The following is a 22816-nucleotide window of genomic DNA, read 5'->3' on the forward strand; positions in this document are numbered from 1 at the left end:
TGGATCATGTATCTTTACAAGAATATTGAAGTTGAATATTCTTCACTCTGTCATTATGAACAGATACAACTTTGATGGATGGACAGAGTCGGCTGGAAATAACCTAACCTCTACCCATCTATACCTGGTGTTGAGGTTGTATTTGCCTTGTGCATGTAAAATTTTATAAATAGGTGAGGAGGTCAGTCATCAATTGAAAAAAGAAAATAATATAGAGCCAAGTAGATAATTTAAAAGAAAATATATGTTGGGTATCAAGTCCCCTCACTCTTTATAAGTAAGGCCTATTATTTATACATCTTATTCTTTGGCTAAGATTCAAATTTCAATCATTCATATTCATTTTCACTATATGCCATACTGGGTTGATTTATCAATGGATAAATCAATTGGGGGGAGGAAGTGATGCCTTTTAACCTAATAAAAGAAAGGTTTGATATTAATATTATGGGTGTAAACGAGCCGAGCCGAGCTTGGCCAGGCTCGGCTCGGCTCGGCCAGGCTCGCGAGCCTTACCGAGCTCGGATTATATTATGTTCATACCCCTCATCTTCCCTGGACAGCCCTACTAGTGTAATTTGACTACTTTTTTTACACTATGGGGGGTGGTCCTAGTAACAAATGGGATTCCAAAAATGAAGTGACATATTTTGCCCCCCTTTTAATGTATAAATTAATATAATATATATATATATATTTAAATATATTAAATTCTTAACGAGCCTTAACGAGCCGAGCCTGGCCTAAATTAGGCTCGGCTCGTTAAGCTTAACGAGCCTGGTGAGCAGGCTCGGCTCGGCTCGGCTCGTTAAGGATTCGAGCCGAGCTCGAGCCGAGCTTTTTTCGAGCGAGCCTCCGAGCCCGAGCTAAAATTGACACCCTTAATTATTATGGTTGAGAATTAAAGGATGTTTGTGTTTCTTAACCTAATAAAAAGGAAAGGATTGATATTAATATGGATCAGAATTAAAGGGTGTTTGTGTTTTTTTCTTTGAAGTTCCCTCAGAGGACATGAAGTACACTCAAGAGAGCTCAAAAAAGATTATGCTTATCCACCCGTGGAGAGAGAGAGACTTGTCTTTTTATGAAGGTAGAACCGTAGAGCTACGGAGGAGAAAGGGACACGTGGACCACATTTTTGTCACTGTCCGAGAGCCCACCACCCCTATGGAGAAGAAACACATGGACCACATTCTCTCGCCCTCAAACTGCCCATGCCCTTTACACCTCTTTCATTACGCATGTTTATCATTTGCAGTCTTATAATTCAAGTTCACCATCTTGACCTCATCACCTCTCAAGAGCCGTGAGAATCACTATTCCCTCTTCTTATCAGGTCCTTAGAAAAATGATTATACTTTATTTATTGTATTCAATCTCTCAAGCATACTGGGTTAAATACTTAAGTTCAATGCACTTTTGTATTTTTTGTGGGTTTCAGGATTCTAGGGTTTTGAGAGGTAAGATTTTTTATCTGGGTTTTGTGGCAGGTGGGATTTTTGAGGTGGGTTTTTTTGTTTGAAATGTTGGGGGTTTTGACATTTGCAAAGTCTGAGTTTCAGTGGTTAGTCTGTTATTTTGTTTTTGAGTTTTTAATTTTTTTTGTTGATTCTGGGTTTTGAAAATTTGGGTATTTTTTCTTCCTTTTGTGGAGGGAGCGATTTTGTAGGTGATCCTATGAATTTGAATTTCTGGCTTTTCTTCGTTAGTCTGTTCCTTTATTTGTTATTTTCTTTTAGAATTTCGATTTTTTTTGTTGTTTCTGGAGGTTGGAGGTTGGAACTTTTAGGGGTTCTTGGTGAGGTTTGAGTTATAAATTTATGGTTCTTTGTTTTTTACTGAATCTTATATCTTCTTTACACTTTGGATCTGAATTTGAAAGTATTGTGCTTTTGACCTTTTGCTACTTCTGTCTAAATTGATCCTTAAGTCGCTGTGTTTTTATCTGGGTTGTCTGGGTAGGTGGGGTTTTTGGGTTGGGTTGGTGAGTTTTGATTTAAAGTCTGTGGTTCTCAGTATGTTGCCAGGTCTGGAATTCGTGTTTCTGTTGTTTTGATTTTAAAATTTATTATCATTTATTTTCTGGTTTAAAAGGATAGAACTTCCTTTTTCAGGATTTTTTGTTGCTGTTTTATTTGGGAGCTCATTTAGGTGGTTTTGAATTTGAAAAAATTCAAAATTTTTGGTGATTTTGTTGGTGGTGTTGGTTTTGGGAGCTCATTTAGGTGGTGTTGGGTTTCTGGTCTGTTGCTGTCACTGAAATCTAGGTTTGAAGCTGGTTGGTTCCAACTCTACTGTTTTCACAGTAGAGTTCTTTTATTTGGTCCTATTCAGCGTTGGCATACTAGAATCCAGGGATAGCTGGAGTCTCTGGTTTCTTCTGTGGGTGGAGAGCATGAATCTATGATAAAAACGAAGAATTGCAGTCTGTTATTCATCTGCCTCTAAAATCTAGGATAAAAAAAATTAGTCATCTCCAACATCCCTCCAATTTCTAGGTCACGCAAGGAGGGTGGGAAGGGATAACCAAATCACGAGGAGAAAAAGGGATTTCATTATCCTCCCTGTCATCCTTGTGTGACCAATGAAACCGGTGGGAGGGAGATTTCAGTAAAACCATTGAAGGTGGGAGTAAAAAAAGCGACTATCCAACTTTTGCATTACCTTTCTTGTTTGTTGCCGATGATCAGTGCCCAGGGATGGCCATCCCTGGATTCTCTGATCCCCATGCTGTACATGGCCTTAGGGTTTTGCAGTGTTGGGGATTTTTTGATCAGTTATTGGAAATTAGTGTGAAAATTTTGGGTTCTTTGTCTTTTGGTTTCTCTACCCTTGAGCTTAAGCTAAGTTTTTTTTTTCTTTTATACCTATTTTGCTGCTTTTGGGATTTCAAAGGCTTACGATACTCTGTTATCAGAATATAGGATCTTGAGGTGGATTGGATGGTTTTCATCTGAAGACTCTGGATTCTTGATATGTTGTTCCCTCTTTATTCAAGGATATGTGCCTTTTGATATCTTTGTGTTTTCCTTTGGGGTTTAGAAGTTAATTTTTCATCTGGGTTTTGTAATGTGTTGAATTAAGGGTTTGTTGGTGGCCTTCCATTTGAGATTTGTTGGTGTTACCTCTTTCTTCTCTTCAAGGGGTTTTGAACTTCGATCCAGTGCTATAGAACTCTTACCTGGGTGGTGGGTGTAAATTGAAATTGTTGGGATTTTGGTCTGCATCCCTGTCTTACAAATAATTTAAATTCAAACGTTTGGGTTTTGGAGTTCTGATTTATATGGCATTTGAGAAATAGGATTACGAACTGAGGTTTGTAGAGATTGGGTTTTTTTTTTTTTTTTTTGGAAAGAAAGATTGGGTACTTTTTTAATAGCTGTAAAAAATAAACTCTAAACAGTTGGAATTAGATTAGGTGGGTGATCCTCATTGTGAAATTTGAGCTCAGTGAGTGTTTACATGGAAGTTTTTGACATTATTTTGTCTTCGTAAATTTGAAATGGAATTTTGAGTGGAACTTGAAATGTTTTGGGGTTACGATAAGCCTTGTTGGTATGATATGAGGATTATGCATTTAAATTTAGTTCCGGAGGACTTTGAAAACCTCTGTTTTTGTTTCTTTTCTTTTTCTTTTGTTGTTTTTAACGTTATGCTGCATTCAAACTTTGTAAGTATGCTATGGGTTTAGGCAGTTGCATTTTTTGTTAGTTTTCTTTTTCTTCTTTTACTGACCCAAAGTTTGACATGGATAGAAGTTGTAACAGCTTTAGGGTGTTTCCTTGGTTGGAAATTTGGTCTCATTGGTAGGTGTCAATCTAGGTTTTAATGGAGCTTAATTTTTCATGGTTAGCGAGCTTTGCAACATTGATTTACAATTTTGTCTACATTAGTTGGTTGATAGAGTTTGGTCTCATGCTGAGCATCCAATTTGTATTAAATGGTTGGACATTGGCAATTTATTCATCTTTCAGGACCGGAGGCAATTGTGTTTGCCATGGGTTTATCAGTTTCAAGATAGAGTTACTGTCTTGAGGAATTCATATTAATGTGTGGATTTTGGAAAAATTTCAGGGCTTGGCTTCAATTTTTTTTTCTGCAGACTTGTTTCGGGAATCTTAGGTGGATCTGAGCAAGGCATTCTAGAAGTGTGCTGGTTAGATCCCAAGAGAGGTACTAGGAGGATAGAGTGAGGATGAATGCACCTAAGATCAAGCGTAAAGTGGGTAAGTATGAGGTGGGAAGGACGATTGGGGAAGGAACATTTGCAAAGGTAAAGTTTGCAAGAAATTCTGAGACGGGGGAACCTGTGGCTCTCAAGATCCTTGACAAAGAGAAGGTTCTCAAGCACAAGATGGTTGAACAGGTCTTTCTTGAATTGCTATTTGGTTTTTGGTTCCTGTTTTCTTGTTGCTTTGCCACTGATTTTACCATTCATAGTTTCTTATATATTTTTATTGGATCTCATATTTGGTGAATATCCAGTTGGAATGTTTGAATCAATAGTGATGTTGGGCCTGTTTTATTGTATTTTCTCTCGTGTGTGGGAAAGGAAACATTGCAATCATAGAATTGAGGGTTAACGATGTGGGAGGGATGATTATCTTTGATCTGATTTAGTCAACTGGTTCAAGTGATTTATTCTAGAAAATCTCAGTTTGATTTCATGATGTGGGGTCAGATTCCATCTTTTAATTTTTAGTGGACCTTGGGAAGTCCTATCCTATGTTTCAATGGTGTCATCTATTGAGATAGGTACTAATATCTTGAGTTTTCTTAATTGTCATGTCTAAAAACCAATAACAATGAATGTGCTATGAGTGTTAATGGAAATACAATTTGGCTTGGACAATATGCATTTCTTTCCATGTTGATTGTCCATCTTAGATGTCAATTTCGTTTTGTTTCAGCTGAAACATTCCGTTTTGCCCGGAAAACCGAAACGGAACGTGGTTACTTTCTGTTTCGTCCGGCATTTCAGTTGATTTTGGTCCCTTTCGGCCGAAACACCCACTTTTTCTCTCTCTTCCCACCTCTTCTTAGAATTGGGTATGTTGGGGTCGAAATCGGCGCACCAGTCACGACGACACGTTGCTCCTGAGCCCACTAGGAGCCTTGAGGCCACGTGGCGAGATTCACCACCCAGCATAATGACTTCCTTGCATCAGCACGTTCGTCATCTCCAGCACGATGCCGCAAAAGGCCACACTCCACCTCACTAGCCAATCAAGAGCCACCGACGAACTGGGAAAGATGCAACATAGTGCCAAACATGGCAACTTTTGGAGAGGTTCTGTCTATGGTCAGAGCCACCTGAAAAGGCTAAGCAGATTGGCGGCACCGGCAAAGGCACCAATGCCAGTCCTCGCCAAGAACACACAACACTCCCACAACCCAAGGGAACTCCACCTATAAAAGGGAACCAACACCCAGCCAAGGATGAGGAGGAAAAAACAAGAGAGGAAAAGGAGAAGTGTAACCAAGGTACGCTTAAGTCCTTGCTTTGAGCGTAGTTCCATCTGTTACCTCCAAAGCTGACTTGAGTGTCGAAGGGTTCCCCCGGAGTTTCCAAACTCCGTGTTGCCTTAACACTTTGTCTTTGAACGCAATTACCTCTCCCAGAGTCATCTTGTAGACGTTTTGAACCCTGGAGCGCTTAGAGGCGGAACCACTTGAACACTTGGCCGGATTTGGACCTCAACAAGGTATTTACATGGGAATTCCCCCCCCCCCCCCCCATTTGGATTTATTAACAAAAATTCAAGACCCAATTCTAAAAAGATAAAAAGTTAACTTTCCAGTTCTACTACAAAATTCGACCTTTTTGATCATTTCAGGCCGGGTCAAAATCTTAACTTACAAATGATGGGGTATTTTTCCAATTTTAAAAATTCATAAATTTTATCATGTCCAAACATTATTAAAACCCAGAAGTCTAGTAAAAAAAATCTCATTATTTGGTCTCTAAATTTTTTTGATCTAGTTAGGCACGGGTCAACGCTGGCATTGCATTTGACAGTGATTTTCCTTTAAGTAAATGTTGGATCTTTACAACCTTGATGTTATGATGGATTGGGTTGTTCCAAGTTTTTGCAAATTTTTATTTCTTTTCTGGATTTTTTGAAATTTTGAAATATTTAAAAAAATTTCTTCGATAGTATCTTCTCTGAATTGAAAAGCCAAAACGTTCCATTACACCAACCAAAACAAAATGGATAACGAAACGGTATCGACAACTAAGCTGTCCATAAAACTTATACATACTGAATCGTTGACACTTTGATTGAGATTAGGCTTCATAATTCCGATTTGTGTTGAAACTAGTTTTTTTGACGAGAAGATGTGTAACTTTTCTGCATACCTTCCCGAATCGGATGAGAGAAAACATTGCTTTTCATGTATGTGAGTTTTAACTCAAATGAAGCATATGAAGGAGTTGAGATTTTTTAAGGGCATTTAGTATGATTTGTATCCAACAATATGGTCACAAATGCTTGGGAATGGAGAATTGGTAAGTATGTTGTTTTCCTTTTCCACACAGCTCCCAAAGAGGATGAGGGGAAACATAGCTGGCCAAGTTTAATAAAGGCTAATCATTCTACAATATTTTTGAAGGAATAATCGTAATTACATAGCTTTCCACGTATGTGAGTTTAGTGCTCAGTAATTTCGGTCTCAAACGATTCAGAATGGTGGGGTGGTGGGGATTTTTTTTCCTTTTTTTTTTTTTGGGGGGGGGGGGGGATGGGGGAGGTGTCTTTTCTGCACAGCTTCCCGAATAGGATGGGATAAAAACATTGCTTCCCATGAATGTAAGACTAAACACTCAATTGATTTGTGCTCAACAATATGGGGGGGGGGGGAGGGATGCGTGTCTTTTCTGCATAGCTTCCCGAATAGGATGGGAGAAAAACTTTGCTTCCCATGTATGTAAGTCTAAACAATATGGTCACAAATGCTTGGGAATTGAGAGGTAATAATTATGTTGTTTTCCTTTTCCACACAGCTACCAAACAGGATGAGGAAAACATAGCTTGCAAAGTTTATTAAAGGCTAAGAATTCTACAACATTTTTGAAGAAATAATCATAATTACATAGCTAAACAGTTTTGGATGTGTTTTTATATGGATATTTCAAGTTTGATCTTAATCTATTGCACTTTATTGTTGTCACTTTGTGTTGACTTGCTTATACTATGCTTCTAAGATACAGGCTTCCAAACCAAAAGGCATTGATGATTATTTTGTATTCATGTGATTTGCAACTTTGTTTTTGTAAACTTCTTTATCTAAGGGGAGATGCTATATATATATATATTTGTGCAGATAAAGCGGGAGATTGCAACAATGAAGTTAGTAAAGCATCCAAATGTCGTCCGCCTCTATGAAGTACTCCCTTTTAAAGCTTTTACATTATTCTCGTTATCCTAGATGGTTGTTTAGAGGATATAGGGTTGTAATGCCTTTTGTTCTTAATGTTATCCATGGTAAAAAACAATTGTCTTCCTCAAAATGATGATGAAAATTTCTCTCATGTTTCGTTCTATTTGTTTAATCACGAAAGTGGAATGAGCAAAAAATTACTGGATTGCAAGTGGAATATAATGGAGATCAAATATTAACTTATTACTCTTCAGGTAAACATTGTAAGACAGTATAATTCCTCAGTTCTCATTGCAAGTGCATGGCTGTAGTTTCCATAGGGAAATGGACAGGGATCTTGATATTTGTGACTCGAGCTTCCATTAGTTCTGTGGAGAACATGAAAGATGACAAACAATATGATGTATTTTCCCAAGAATAGCTTGGTTGAAATAATCTAGGGGAGAGGAGGAGTTTCAACCTTCAGAGGGGAGAGTTGGTTGGGACATTTTTTTTTTTTTTGGGGGGGGGGGGGGGGGGGGGGGGTGTTACACAAATCTTCTACTTGGACGCCTCGCTCCTATTTTTCAGTTTTATTATTTGTAGTTGCCTTGAGTCATAAATTAGCAATTTTTTACATTTTGTTGCTGGTCTGCCTGCACCTGCAACCACTTATTGTTGCTTCATGTCACTACTTTGCGTAATTCACTTATTCCCTAGCAATGGAGGTTCCAAGATGTACCTAACCCACTAGGCAGGCATGATCAAGCTTTGATACAGATTGTGATGCCCGGAAACCATAAACAATGTGATGCCCGGCAATCATAAAAATGTGTGACAGTAGTAGATAATAGTCTGACAACCACAAACAAGTATTCTATAGCTGTAACCCGATAAAAGTTAATGGAAAATAAATTCATCCATGAACGACAATTCCATTTAACCAACACCCTGGCACCTCCATCTATTTATAAAATCAACAATATGTTTCACACACACACACACAATCAAACCCCAAAATAAAATCACATGGGGAAAAATTATCGGCAAAGATTAAAACGCTCGCGATAGTCATGGAAATACTACACTCCTCACAAAAAGAATGATTTGTACCAACACCTCATACAACATTCATCACCACAAGTAAAAAGTATAATATCAAATACAAAACACAACGCATAATCCTACATGATGCCAGAAATACTTGCATATTAAAATCACACATTAACTCACCTCATCATCCATTAAAATAACCTTCCATAATCTACTCTTTCGCTAACTTATTGCATATTAAAATTGCACACTAACTTATTTCACCATCCCATTAAAAATAACCTTCCACAATCTACACTTTTGCTAAATTAATAATTGCATATTAAAATTGGACACTAACTCATCTCATCATCCCATTAAAATAACCTTCCACGCTAACTTCACTCGTAGTGTTGTATATCCAGTATTTTGTACACACAAAGAACAACATCCAATTATTCAACAAAATGGATTCTTGTTATTCGAGATATAGCGAAGATAATACCATTAGAATCCGTTCTCTGTTTGCTTGGTTTTAACTTCTAACCTTGTATCTTTAAAAAAAAAAAAAAAAACTTCTAACCTTGCATATGTTGCCACCTTCTTCCTATTCTCATTGAATTTTTGATCTGTACATTTCTTTTCTCTAGAAGAACTTGTCTTTTATAAGATTGCTCTTAGTACTTTAATCATGCACCCATTCCACTGTGATTATGGTGTCCAGCTCATGACTGATAATAAAATTCGTTACCTTTAAAAAAAGAAGAAGCTCATGACTGATAATGTTCGAATTGTGATTATTATGCTGGGATTTGTTCCAAGAAAAAATTGTTTCTTAGAATGGGCTTAGCATTTCCTATTCGATTTTATATGCATTTTCAATTGCTGTTGTGAGATAAGTTCATCACTCATATTGCCAACTTGTTGGAAGACTCTTTTTAAGCTGACAGCTATCGGCTGCCAAATTATGGTTTCTGTCTCTATCTTTAAACTAAAGAACATTGATGATCCAAAATACTTATTTTGTTCATCTGCTTGTTTTGCCTTCCTGAAACATAGTTCTTTGTATGCAGGTCATGGGGAGCAAGACTAAGATCTTTATTGTATTGGAGTTTGTTACTGGGGGAGAGCTCTTTGACAAAATTGTAAGTTGTGACTTTCTTGCTCATCCTATTTACAGCCGTTTTTGTCCTGAAGCAAGCTATTTTACCTAGATATGATATAGGTATCTCATACCGTTAGAAATTGAGTATGGGCTCCCCTGAACCTAAAATCATAAGATATGGGTACGGCAAGGATCCACTATGCTCTTTTCTGCATATGAGTAAGGATACTTAAAATCTAGGATATTGGAATACAATTTTGATGCTAAATTAGCCAAAAATTTTCATTGCTAATTTTAAAGTTTATTATACATAATTATAATAATATGATGAAGAACTAATAAAAGCCAAATCAAAATTGAATTTATCTTATTAAACATACATAAAGTACAACATCGAATTGATCTAGTCAAGCATGCATAAAGTACTTTAATAATACGTATAAAAAAGTACACACGACTATAAAAAAAGCAAATAAAAACTATACAGTATAAATTACATAGTTTTTTCATAAAGACAATGGTGTCTTCCTTTGCAGCCCATCTGCTAAGGCAGAATTAGTTATCTGCTCGTTGGTTCAAGTCATTGGTGGAACATAAGTTATTTACGTACGGAGGTATTATAGTTAAAACCATTATGTGACTTAATAACAGAATTTCTCAAATTTTCTACGTGTGGAAGGATCTGATGTGTTGCATTCTATGTGAGAATGGAAGGATCTGGTATGGGTATTGTTTTTTCTAATCCAGTATGGGTACTGTTGAAGTGAAAAAGAAGATAAACCTTAAGAGGAGACCACCCCAAGTCATGGAGGGTGAAGTAGATAAGGGAGAAATAAAGGAGGAGAAACAAAGAGGAGAAAATGGAGTTTCTAAGGTGTGAAATACAACTCCACGGCTCTCATAAATCTCATACATATTACTCAAAAATATTACAATCATGCCATTATGGCATCGATTATGATGGGCCCCGTCCTAACTACCAACAAATAACTTAAGAGCATATGCATATTATACATAGAAATCAAACATTACATATATTCGAGGGGTGTTTTAGTCTTTGCCACTGTTACGAGGGATTGAGAGAAGAGAAAGTGAGTTAGAGCTAGCTCCCCCTCACTATAGTATTTATATATTAAGAGATAGAAATAGATACAATGACTATAGTGCCCCTACTGGACTTATTCTAACACTCCCCCTCAAGCTGGAATGTATAAATTATACATTCCTAGCTTGTTACAGATATCATTCAACTTTGCTTTATTCAATGACTTTGTAAACATATCAGCCAACTGTTCTGCAGAACGAGTAAACACAGTACCTATCTCCCCTTTCTGAATCCTCTGACGGATGAAATGACAATTGACTTCGATGTGCTTTGTTTATTCATGGAAGACTGGATTTGTTGCAATATAGATGGCAGCGTTGTTGTCACAGTACAACTGTGACGGTGGAGAAGATATAATGCCGATCTCAGACAAAAGTGATCTCAACCATATAAGTTCTGTGCTCGTGTGCGCCATCGCTCTGTATTCTGCTTCAGCACTCGACTTTGTAATGACGTCCCGCTTCTTGCTTTTTCATGACACCAGGTTGCCTCCTACAAAGGTATAATACCCAGTAGTCGATCTCCTATCTGCAGAAGATCTAGCCCAATCAGCATCAGAGAACCCCTCAATTCTCATATGACCGTGTCTTTTGAATAATAGGCCCTTTCCTGGTGTACCTTTCAGGTATTTAAGAATTTGAATCACTGCACTCCAGTGTGAGGTACGAGAAGAACTCATATACTGGCTGACTACCACTACATCATCAGATATATTAGGACGAGTAACAGTGAGGTATATGAGCTTGCCCACCAGTCTTCTATACCTGCCAGGGTCCTCCAACAAATCTCCTTCTTCTGGAACTAGTTTTGTATTGGGATCCATAGGCGCAGACACAGGTTTTACGCCAAGATTCCCTGTCTCCAACAAATCCAAAACATACTTCCTCTGTGATAGGGACAAACCACGAGAGGAGTATGCTACCTCTATCCCAAGAAAATATCTGGCGCCCCAAGTCTTTTGTAGCAAATTCTCTTTGCAAGAAGGTCTTCAGCTTCTGTATTCCACCTGAATTACTACCTGTGATGATGATATCATCAACATACACGATCAATAGAACGCACCTGGCTGAGGACTGATTACTAAATACCAAATGATCTAAATCGCACTGTCTCAAACCAAAGCGCATAACGGCCTCACTGAATCTACCAAACCATGCTCGTGGAGACTGTTTCAAGCCATACAAAGATTTCCTGAGGCGACATACAGAAGTGGACATCTCCCCCTGAGCAAAAATACCCTATAGGTTGCTCTATATACACCTCTTCATGAAGGTCGCCATGTAAGAAGGCATTTTTCACATCCAACTGATGAAGATGGCAACCATGATTAACTGCAAGTGATAGAAGAACGCGAATAGATGGTATCTTTGCCACTAGAGTGAATGTTTCTTGGTAATCAACTCCAAATGTCTGAGTATATCCTTTAGCCACGAGACGGGCTTTTAGTCTCTCAACAATACCATTTGGCAAGTATTTGATAGATAATACCCATCGACAACCAACAGGTTTAGCACCAGAGGGAAGGGGAACCTGATCCCATGTCTGGTTCGAGTGTAGTGCACCCATTTCAAGGTCCATGGCAGCACGCCAACCTGGATGATCGAGAGCCTCATGTAATGATTGTGGTAACACAACATAAGACAAATAGGAAACAAAACTTTTGAAAGTAGGAGTCAGACTATCATAAGATAAAAAATTAGAAATAGGGTGAGCAGTAGAATGAGAACGAGAGGCAATAGGAGAGTCACTGAGAACTACATGAGAAGGAATAGACGATACCTGTGTAGATGTAATCGGGATCTCTGCCTGTGAAGAAGATGGTTCGAGCAGAGTTGGTGGAGGCCCATCTTTGTGCTGACGCCTATGATAATGCTTTGTTACTGGTGGTGGATCTGCTACAGGGACTGAAGTGCCATCTTGAACAACAATAGGCTGACTTGGAGGTACATATGGTACAGATGGTAAAGAGGTCTGTAGAGGAACTGACTCAGGAAGTACAGGAAGAGAGATAGGCACTTCAGGTTCCAGAAGAGTGGAAGTAGGCAAAGATGGAGAGTGGAAGAAGGATTCAGACTCAAAGAATGTAACGTCGGCAGATACAAACCACCGATGAAGACGAGGACTATAACAACGGTAGCCTTTCTGAGTTCTAGAGTAACCCAGAAAAACACACCGTTCTGACCTTGGATCAAGTTTATCACGACCTGGACCCAAATGATGAACAAAGCAAACACACCCAAATACACGAGGTGTGAGAGGAAAATGGTCTTGTTGAGGATATAAGACTTGGAAAGGGGAAGAACCACGAAGGACCGATGAAGGAAGGCGAATCGAAAGAAAGCATGAAGTTAAAACCGCATCGCCCCAAAAGGACGTAGGAACTCGCATCTGAAACATTATGGTACGAGTGACATCGAGTAAATAGAGCATTTTTCTCTCGGCTACACCATTCTGCTGCGAAGTATAGGCACAAGAGGATTGATGAAGAATCCCATGAGAGGAAAGATAATTCTGAAAGCTATGAGTGCCCGAGAAGAATTCTCGAGCATTATCAGTACGAAGACATTTAATAGTGCAATTAAATTGAGTTTTTATTTCAGCATGAAAAGATTGAAAGGTTGAAAACACCTGAGAACGGTCCTTCAGTAAATACACCCAAGTCATACGAGAATAATCATCAATAAATACTATGAAATACTTGAACCCAATATTTGATGCGATCCTAGAAGGTCTCCAGACATCGGAATGAACTAACTGAAAATGACTATCAACTCGACTAACGACTCGGGAAGAAAAAGATACCCTGCGGTGCTTCCCGAGTTCACAGGACTCGCACTGGAATGAAGACACAGAGGCAGGAACTAATGACGTCTGCTGGAGCCTCTGAAGAGAAGGATGTCCAAGACGACAATGCCACTGAAAGGCATCCACAAGGCTATGCAAAACAGTAGAAGAAGGTCTGCAATCAAGACGATAAAGTCCATCCACCTTACGACCTGAACCAATCGTCTTTACAGTCGAAAGATCCTGAAACAAACAATAAGAAGGGTAGAATGAGATTGAGCACTGAAGGTTTTTCGTTAATTGACTAAGAGAAAGTAGACTGAAAGGAGATTTAGGAACACAGAGTACATAAGATAATATGATACTAGGGGAAGGACATACAGTGCCAATACCAGTGATGGGAGTAGTAGATCCATCAGCTAGAGTAATGGTTTGATAGTCAGAGGGAAAAGAGCGAAAGGATGAGAGCTGAGATGAGTTACCAGTCATGTGATTGGAGGCTCCCGAGTCAATAATCCATGACCCGGAGCTAGAGAGTAAAGTAGTGGGTGAACTACCTGGCTGAGCAAATCCTACAGTGGAAGTGAGTGTACTCTGACTAAGGCGATGTTACCCCACATAATCTGTCCCGGTGAAGGTAAAGGCATCATCGGCATGTGCAACGACAGTACTAGGTGGTGGAAGAGGCGCCTCGGAGCGGCTGGCCGTAGATAGATGGGTGAAGCGAGACAGTCGAAGATCAGAATGGAGAGTGTAGCAAGTCTCAATCTGGTGGCCATCATGCTGAATGAAGGGTCTGTAGGCCAGGGAGGCTCCTGACGAAGGAAACTGACTTTGCCTCACCCTAGAAGGTACGTCTCAACGGCAACCTTCCAAGGTAGGTAGTTGGTCTCATCAAGTTTGGCAGTAGTCAACTTTGGATAAGAGCCATCCACATATGCCAAGGTGGGAGAAGAAGAGATAGTAGAGGGGGGGTGGCGAGGCACAGACCTCAGTGGTCATGCTAAGAGATGAATCCACAATGACAGAAGGGTCCATAGTGACAAAAAAGAACTAAGAGAGAATAGCCCTCACACGATCTACTAGACGGATAGGAGTAAAGGAGGGACCAACTAGACAAAGGAATGGCTCAGAATGCGGCTTCGTTAGCCAGGAACAAGCCAGGAGACGAAGCATGGAGAGGATGAGACGAAGCCACGAAGAAAGGTCAGGAGAATGAAAAAAAAATCAGCACATTAGGGCTGCAAAAATAAGGGGTGTGGAAAGGAGATTAGGTGTTCGTCTCGTCTCGTTTTCAGGGTTAGGGTTCGTCTCGTCTCGTCTCGTTTTCAGGGTTATGGTTCGTCTCGTCTCGTCTTCAGGGTTGTGTTCGTCTCGTCTCGTCTTCAGGGTTAGGGTTTGTCTCGTCTTTTCTCTTCTCGTCTTCAGTGTTGTGTTCGTCTCTTCTCGTCGCGTCTTCAGGGTTAGGGTTTTAGAAGTTCTAGGTTTTGGGTTTCTTCAAAGATGGGTGGTGGTGGAGGGTGGGTTTTGGAGGGTTAGGGTTAGGTGGGGCAGAGAGGAGGGGAGGGGATGGGATGGAGTTAGGGTTAGGGTCAAGGTTGAAGATGAAGGTTGATGGAAGTCCCTTGGGATCAGAAACCCTAGGGCTCTGATACCATGTTACGAGAGATTGATAGAAGAGAAAGTGAGTTAGAGCTAGCTCCCCCTCACTATAGTATTTATATATTAAGAGATAGAAATAAATACAGTGACTATAATGCCCCTACTGGACTTATTCTAACAGCCACCATCTTACGTAACCCTAGTATATGTTGTGTTACGTGAGAGGTCCACTTTCAGACTCAATTTCTCACCTCTTTCTCCTTTCTTCCTCTTTTTCTCCATCATCACCATCAATATGGTATCTGAGCTTATTTAGGATTGTCAATCGCCTTCTTTCTATTTCCCCTCTCTTTCTTCTCACTTAAAAAAAGGATAAAAGATCATACGGCCAACACTAAGGTATCGCCCCTGGGGGGGTGGTCGTGACCGCCTTGCCCCCATACACCGCTGTCACCCACCTTACCACCTGCGGCTTAGCCACTGCCGTCGTTGAATCCATCTCCGGCACTCTTCGATTCACTTGGTAGGGCTCATTGTTCCATAACCAATCACAGGTGCTAGTGAACCATCAGTTAGAGTAACAGAGGAATATCAAATATTGAGAAAGCTAAAGTCTCACTTGGCAGGTGGTTAGAGGCTCTTGAATTAATGTCCCAAAGTGAGGACTGTGTGGGAACAAGATCTATTGCCTGAATGAGCCAATGTAGCTGTTAACTTACCAGCTTCTCCAATAGCTTAAGCTGTTGGAGAAAGGCGTTATTTATCCTTTTATACTTTAACACTCCCCTGCATGTGTGGCCCAATTGGCAAACACGTGGCACATGTGGTCCCACTTTGGGCCGACCATCGCATGTGGATTTTTGCTATCCAGGAGGTTTGAACTCGAGACCTTTGGCTCTGATACCATGTTAACTTACCAACTTCTCCAACAGCTTAAGCTGTTGGGGAAAGGCGTTATTTGTCTTTTTATTCTTTAACAGTATCCATGGTTGAGGAATGACGATCTTGTTATTGCTAATTACTCTGCATAGATTTTTCATACTCTTGTGAAATCACAATTGAATCGCTAGTGGGAGTACTGTGCTGTTGATTTTTAATGGGAGCATGCTGTGAAGCTTCATCCTTGTCAGCTATATAGGAGAATAGATTCTCCCATGCTGGTTTTTTGAAGTCCCACCAATTCTCAGGTATATGATTGGATCTGCCGCAATGCGCATAGTTTTTGATGCCATATCCTCTACCACAACGTCTTCCCCTTACAACCATGTTCACTACCACTATCACTTTTGTCTACCAAGGATGTCAATGAAGTCTTCTTTCCAATATTGATATGTGAAGATGATTTTGATATCTCAACGCGCTGAAGTCATAAGTAAAGGATATATAAAGAGGGAAGCTCTTTGCTAATCAAATTGTGCCCAATAACTGATTGATATTCTGGACTCAATCCAGAGAAGAACTTAGCAACCTTAAACTTTTCTCGTTACCTTTTCAATAGTTAAGTCAGATGTGAGGTTGATACCAGTTTAACTCTTCCCATGTACTATAAAATGTTGTGCTCATTGAAACTCTTGTTTTCTTGTTGGAAGAAGAATATATTCTCAAACACAGTTTCGAAACTTGCCCGCATAATCATTGACTCACCCGAGTCGACTCTTTTTACTTTGGCTGCCTTCTTGTCTGATTCCCGCATTTGCCCTACAAAGTCAATCAAAACCCTTTGACTCTCCCGATTACTCGATTGCCTCAATCAAGTACTTGGCCCGTTAACCGATTACTCAACTGCGTCAATCAAGTACTCGGCCCATTGCGACGAGTCAACTAGGATTTTCATTGGGTGTGTTTAGACCTGATTCGTATTTTGAAACACTACTCAAACACTCATACACATGATATATTTTCATGTGAGGAATACTTTTCAAGTATAATTTCTCAAAACTCTTTGGTCACATCAAGAAACATATTTGCATTAACTTGTGGTTCCATATTGTTCTACATTGAAGTCATTCTCTTCGAGCCATTTTCCATTTTTTTGAAAAGATAACACAATATACTAAGAAGAAAAAAGCTTACAAGGGGGTTGAGGTTGCCCCTCACACATGGCATCCCGATGAGCACCTTATTTAGCAAGCAAATCAGATAAACCATTTCCTGATCTAAGGATACTAGAAAACGAGAAATCTAAGATTTTACAGCTGTCCACAATCTCATTTATGAAAGATGATAAACGTCAAGGCCCCAAACTCTTTCTTTACACCTAAGAAATTGCATTCAATGAGTCACCTTCGATAATAGTTGGTCCATTAAACTGATTCTTATAGATCTTTAATCCCATAAGGATAGCCCTGATCTCAGCCTTCTTACGTCTGATCTCCCGTTAGGGACAAAGAAAGAAAAAAATCTCACCGTTTTTGTTCCTGAATACTTCTCCCAGCCCAACTTGGCCCAAATTTCCAGGTAAAAGCCATCAATATTGAGTTTGATTGCATTCCCAATGGGCCTTCTCCATCTCGCCACATTCTTTTTCTTTTGAGACCTTTCCATGATAAAAAATTAAAAATATCCCATCTGCGATATAATCTTGGTGGTTGTACGCTTGTACCTAGGAAATTTCTGCCTAGAAAAAACCCAACGAATGTTGGCATCCTCGCTTTTCCATATCTAGCTCGCAATGGATGGTGGACAGTCCTCAAACGCAATCAGACTTACTGGGTCCATTTTAAGTTAGCGTTTTCAATTTTTCCTTGCCATCAAAGGCTACCTTCAAAGATTGATCCAATCTAAGGTAATTGGGCCAATTTAGGGTAACTTAAGAAAGCTGCATCCCATGCAACGACTTTTGCTTGGTCGGTTGCGCACAGATGCATTAATACTTGTGAAAGGCTTCAGAGGACGAGTGTTCGGCTGGCAAGCAGGTGTGCCCTATGTTGTAATTGCACTGAATCAATTGACCATTTGCTGTTGCTATGCCCTTACCCCTATGAGGTATGGATGGGGATCCTCAGATTTTTTGGAATGTGTTGGGTGTTCCTGAATAACATTTCAGAGATGCTCATGAACTGGACGAGAACTTTTCATGGCTGCTTGGGGCAGAAGATGTGGAATGCTATTCCATTTGCAATAATATGGTTCTTATGGATAGTACATAACAACAGAATTTTCAATGATCGGAGCAAGGCTGCCAGATTTTTATGCCTCTCCATTGTTATTGCAATTATCTCATGGGCAATCTGTAAAGGGAGTGTGCCATATTCAATATCACATATACTGCGGAACGGATTCACAGTCCTGGCGACCAAGCTGAATTGGTTACCACCGCTGGAGGGCACTCTTAAACTTAATTTTGATGGAAGCTTGCTGGGAAATCCAAGACTTGCGGGGGGGGGGGGGGGGGGAGGAATTCGTGACCACAACGGAAACATCATTATGACGTTCTCAGGACCGGCAGGTGTCTGCAATGTGAACGAGGCGGAGGCTAGAGCACTATTATTCGGGCTTCGTAGGTTTAGGAATCGTAATTTGGGGTCCTTAATCGTGGAAGGTGATTCAACCAACGTCATTGCATGGGCGAGGAATCAATGTCCTGGTCCTTGGCAGCTCGCAAATCAGATCGATGAGATACGAGATCTCATGGGTATCATACGTCCATTGCTGACGCATCGAAGGCCTACGGCCAACACTTTGGCTGATCGATTAGCAAACGACGGAGTGGGATTATCGGTTCCGAATGTTGTATTTAATGCTCTAGGTGCGAATCTCCTGTAATTCTCTGTAAACATAGGGACATCTTGTCCCTTCTTTGTGTAATTTTCTTTCGGAAATAAATAAACTGTTACCTTTATATATATATATATATATATATATATATATGAGAGAACGGTTCCTACACATATGTGTAGAGAGTTCTCTACACACTAGCTTAAAATACAGTGGGGGCCCACATTGTTTGGGTGATCCAAGCCATCCATTTTAAAGGCCCTCACATAGATAGGGTGTCTACAAAAAATCAGATCCATAGGATCATCCCAACCCTACGATTTGTGGAGGTAAAATGGATGTCTTTAAACCTTCACAAATTAGTCCATTTTTTGCCTCCACAGTTCGAATGGTTAGGATGATCCTATGGATCTGATTTTTTGTGGACACCCTATCTATGTGAGGGCCTTAAAAATGAATGGTTTGGATCACCCAAATAATGTGGCCCCCACTGTATTTTAAGCTAGTGTGTAGATAACTTATCTACACATATGTGTAGGAACCATTCTCTCTCTCTCTCTCTCTCTCTCTATATATATATATATATATATATATATATATATATAAGAAAGCTGCATCCCTTGCATCTACATGATGTTTGCAAAGTTGGGTTTATTTTTACTCATTATCGGGATTCACCAATAGGACAACAAACCCGATTTGTATGAAAAAAATCACAATAGGGAAACAACTTACCTATATTGACATTAAATCCTCAATTAGAAACTTGGGCAGCAAGTGAGCACAATCTGCAAGAGTGCTGCACAACCACAAACAGGGCAGCAAACTAGCACAATGGACACAAAGGCATCACAATCATGGTTTTAAATTTCAGATAAAACATTTTGTTCGGCCAAAATATTTCAATTTCTGCGCCTATCGAAATGAAATTCACTTGGATATGGAAAAATACCAGATTACGCCCGAAATTTCAGGATTTCATGAACGTTCAGGTCAAAATATGCGAAACATGCAATTTTTCATATAACATAAGAAGCAAAGTTTCTCTTGAAATGTCAATGTTTCGATAGAAACCGTGACATAAATTAACTCTACTCGAAGAAAAGAGAGCAACAACAAGATTCCTTTTAGATATTTCTAAAAAAAAAAGACAAATTAGAAGAAACACTAGAGGTGAAGAATCTTAGCTTGATTTCGGCCGTGATTTTGTATTGAAATGTTTCTATGATTTTAAAAGATTTTGGCCTAAATTTTGTATCGAAACCGAATTGTTTTGGTTTCCCTGATGACCGAAATCAAAATTTAAAACCGTGATCATAATCACTAATGTGGCAGCAAGGCAGCCTTTTAGCCAATCCGCATAGGAAATCACAATCACAATTTATGGTAGCACAGTAGCTACTTCACACGTGATATATTTTCATTTGAGGAATGCGTCTCACATATACTTTCATATACCTCTTTGACCATTTCAAGGAACATTGTGTTTGCATTAACCTTTTTTTCATATTGTTCCGCAGCCAAGTAGTAATTTGATAGTTCTCCTTGATCCATTCTTTATACTTACTGTCTGACCTATTTCGGTCCATTTCCTGTCAATGTTTTCAATTTCCCCTCTCCACCGAGGGCTATTTTCACATATTGAGCTCATATTATGGGGATTCACATATAGGTCAGCAAACTGTCTTATGCAAATAATCACAAATAGGGAGGCAACTGAATTGTACCAATGTTAATTCCTCGATTTGCAAATAGAGCAGCAAGCTGGCACATTCTACAAGAAGGCAACACAACCACAAAACAGGGCAACAAGATAGCAAAATCTGCACGAAGGCATCACAATCACAATACGACGGATGCAAGGAAGCACTCTAGCCAATCCACTCAAGGACAGCTAAATCACAATTTGATGCAGTACATTAGCTTCTCCACATGAAGGCAACGCAATCACAATTTAGGGAAGCACACTAGCTACTCCATATGAAGACAGAGCAGTCATTGTTTTGGGTGACACACTAGCTACACATGGTTTTAAATTTCATCCGAATTGGGACCATAGAATTTTCTATAGGATTCAATTCATAGAAGAGTGGCAAAGTTTAGGACCGGCTGCCAACCTGACACCAACCCTCCTTTATCCTGGCTTGGGACAGGCTGTGAAAACACAGGCGGAGTTTCGGTTGGGACCTAAACAAAAATTTCACGAAATCCGAAATTTCGGATTTCCCAAATTTCAGCCGAAAAGTTTCGGTCGAAATTTTGAGAAATTCATTTTTTTGTCAAAAAATTAGTATTTCCCGTTAATTTCAGCCAAAATTACCGAAATCATTAGCTAATTCTTTTTTTTTTTCACCGGATTTCAGCCGAAATTACAACGAAAACCGAAATTTAAATCCATGGCTACACTACATAAATACCGCACAGCAGTCCATACGAAGGAGATCAACACTCCACATGAGGCAGCACAACCACCCAATCATTAAAATTAACTTAGGCACAAATTAGAGAAATAATCTAATCAATCCACACAAGGGAGGCATTATGCTTCCATGCATACATATCATTCTTCTTGTAGAACTTCCTCATTGATTTATCATTGAAAGCGGAATACTTTTAGGCTCCGTTTCTTTCGACGTAAAAATGGACGTAAAATTTGTTTCACGTTCATTTTTTACGTCGAAAGAAATGGAGCCTCAAGGACACAAACTAGGGCACAAAAGCGTAGAGGCCTCCATGGTCTTTCTACATTCAAAAAGGGGAGAAAACTTGAAGGTTTGCTCATCACCAGAGATCTAAGGAAAGCAAAGGAGGGAACGGGAGATCAATCTACGGTTTCAAGGAGAAAATCTTAGAAATCAGACCAAGAATAATGTGGATCTTGGCTCTGATACCATGCTAAAGTGAATAAGAAAAAGTTCTTGTAGGAACCACCAAAGGTGTGGGGGGATGCAGTGGAGAAGAGAAAAGAAGGAAAGGAGAGGAAAGAAAACAGGAAAAGATGGGTTTATAGCATGTGAAGTACAACCCCACGACTCCCATAAATCTCTTATATAATACCCAAAAATATTGCAATAATGCCATTAGGGTGTCCATTATGATGGGCCCCATCCTAACCACACACGAATAACTTGAAAGCATAAATAAAAAGAAGGAAACTAGAAAAAGGATATGGATATATGGATTAGGACTATACCAATACTCAGATACTCTTGGCTTTTAAAGGATTCGAGTAACACAGGAAGCAAGTCAAGTCATTTTTTCAATTGCATCAAGACAAGTCTTGTTATGGGGTTCAAGACTTGTGTCTTGCCCTTGAAGACACAGCAGTGATGGCTTTCAAATTATGAGTTCACACACAGTTTACTCACCAAAAAGAACAGGTAAAGATCCACGCTTTTTTATTAAACATATATTTTGTGGTGATTTGAAATGATTTTACTTTGCTATACTTGTGCCGCCCACAGTATGGCTCCAATGTTAAACCTGTGTGTGAATTTTGTTGTCAAATAGGTCAACCATGGCCGGATGAGGGAAGATGAAGCACGGAGATATTTCCAACAACTTATTAATGCTGTTGACTATTGCCATAGCAGGGGTGTATATCACAGAGATTTAAAGGTAAAAATTGCTTTGTATGCCACATGACAGGGAGTGTCTATTTCATTTTGTAATGCGATATTCCAATGATTTCGGAAGAAGATGAAGGTTGATTGTTTTCATTCAATTTCTTGCAGCCTGAAAATTTACTCCTCGATGTATATGGGAACCTCAAAGTTTCTGATTTTGGATTAAGTGCACTATCCCAACAAGTCAGGGTAATAATAGCTGCACATTGTTTAAAACCATTTTTACTTCTATTATTTTTGTTTGCTTGAATGCATGTGCAGTTACTGGATCGTTTTGCCATAGATGAATGGTATGCTCTAATTATATTTCTGTTAAATGACTAGCTGTTAGTTGACCTGATCTAATTTATGATGGATAGTATGGCTGATACATGGGATACGTGTTTGTAAGGAAAAAATATTGAAGTATTCCTACCTTATGTATTTATTAGAGCTATACAGGGTTCTTGTGAGAATAATTTTGGAGGTCAACCTTCTTGAAAT

General features: G+C 39.4%; 1 protein-coding gene across 6 annotated transcripts in view; it reads left to right on the top strand.

The window, feature by feature from the left end:
- Positions 1-1172: 1172 nt before the first annotated feature.
- LOC143888446 (CBL-interacting protein kinase 32-like) overlaps positions 1173-22816 on the top strand; it is a 40608-nt gene continuing 18964 nt past the window's right edge. For 2 of the 6 annotated variants that reach the window (XM_077392879.1, XM_077392884.1), the window contains exons 1-6: positions 1180-1336; positions 4075-4366; positions 7327-7389; positions 9468-9539; positions 22218-22325; positions 22442-22522. In XM_077392879.1, coding sequence (XP_077248994.1) covers positions 4196-4366; positions 7327-7389; positions 9468-9539; positions 22218-22325; positions 22442-22522 — 495 coding nt within the window. In that variant the 5' untranslated portion in view covers positions 1180-1336; positions 4075-4195. Of the gene's footprint in view, positions 1461-4074; positions 4367-7326; positions 7390-9467; positions 9540-22217; positions 22326-22441; positions 22523-22816 lie in introns of all 6 variants that reach the window. The other 4 variants (XM_077392883.1, XM_077392881.1, XM_077392882.1 and 1 more) reach the window with 4 other exon arrangements.

This window comes from Tasmannia lanceolata, unplaced genomic scaffold (genome assembly GCF_043159265.1).
Source record: "Tasmannia lanceolata isolate RefF3 unplaced genomic scaffold, GAP_Taslan_0.1 ptg000012l, whole genome shotgun sequence".
Lineage (NCBI taxonomy): Eukaryota > Viridiplantae > Streptophyta > Magnoliopsida > Canellales > Winteraceae > Tasmannia > Tasmannia lanceolata.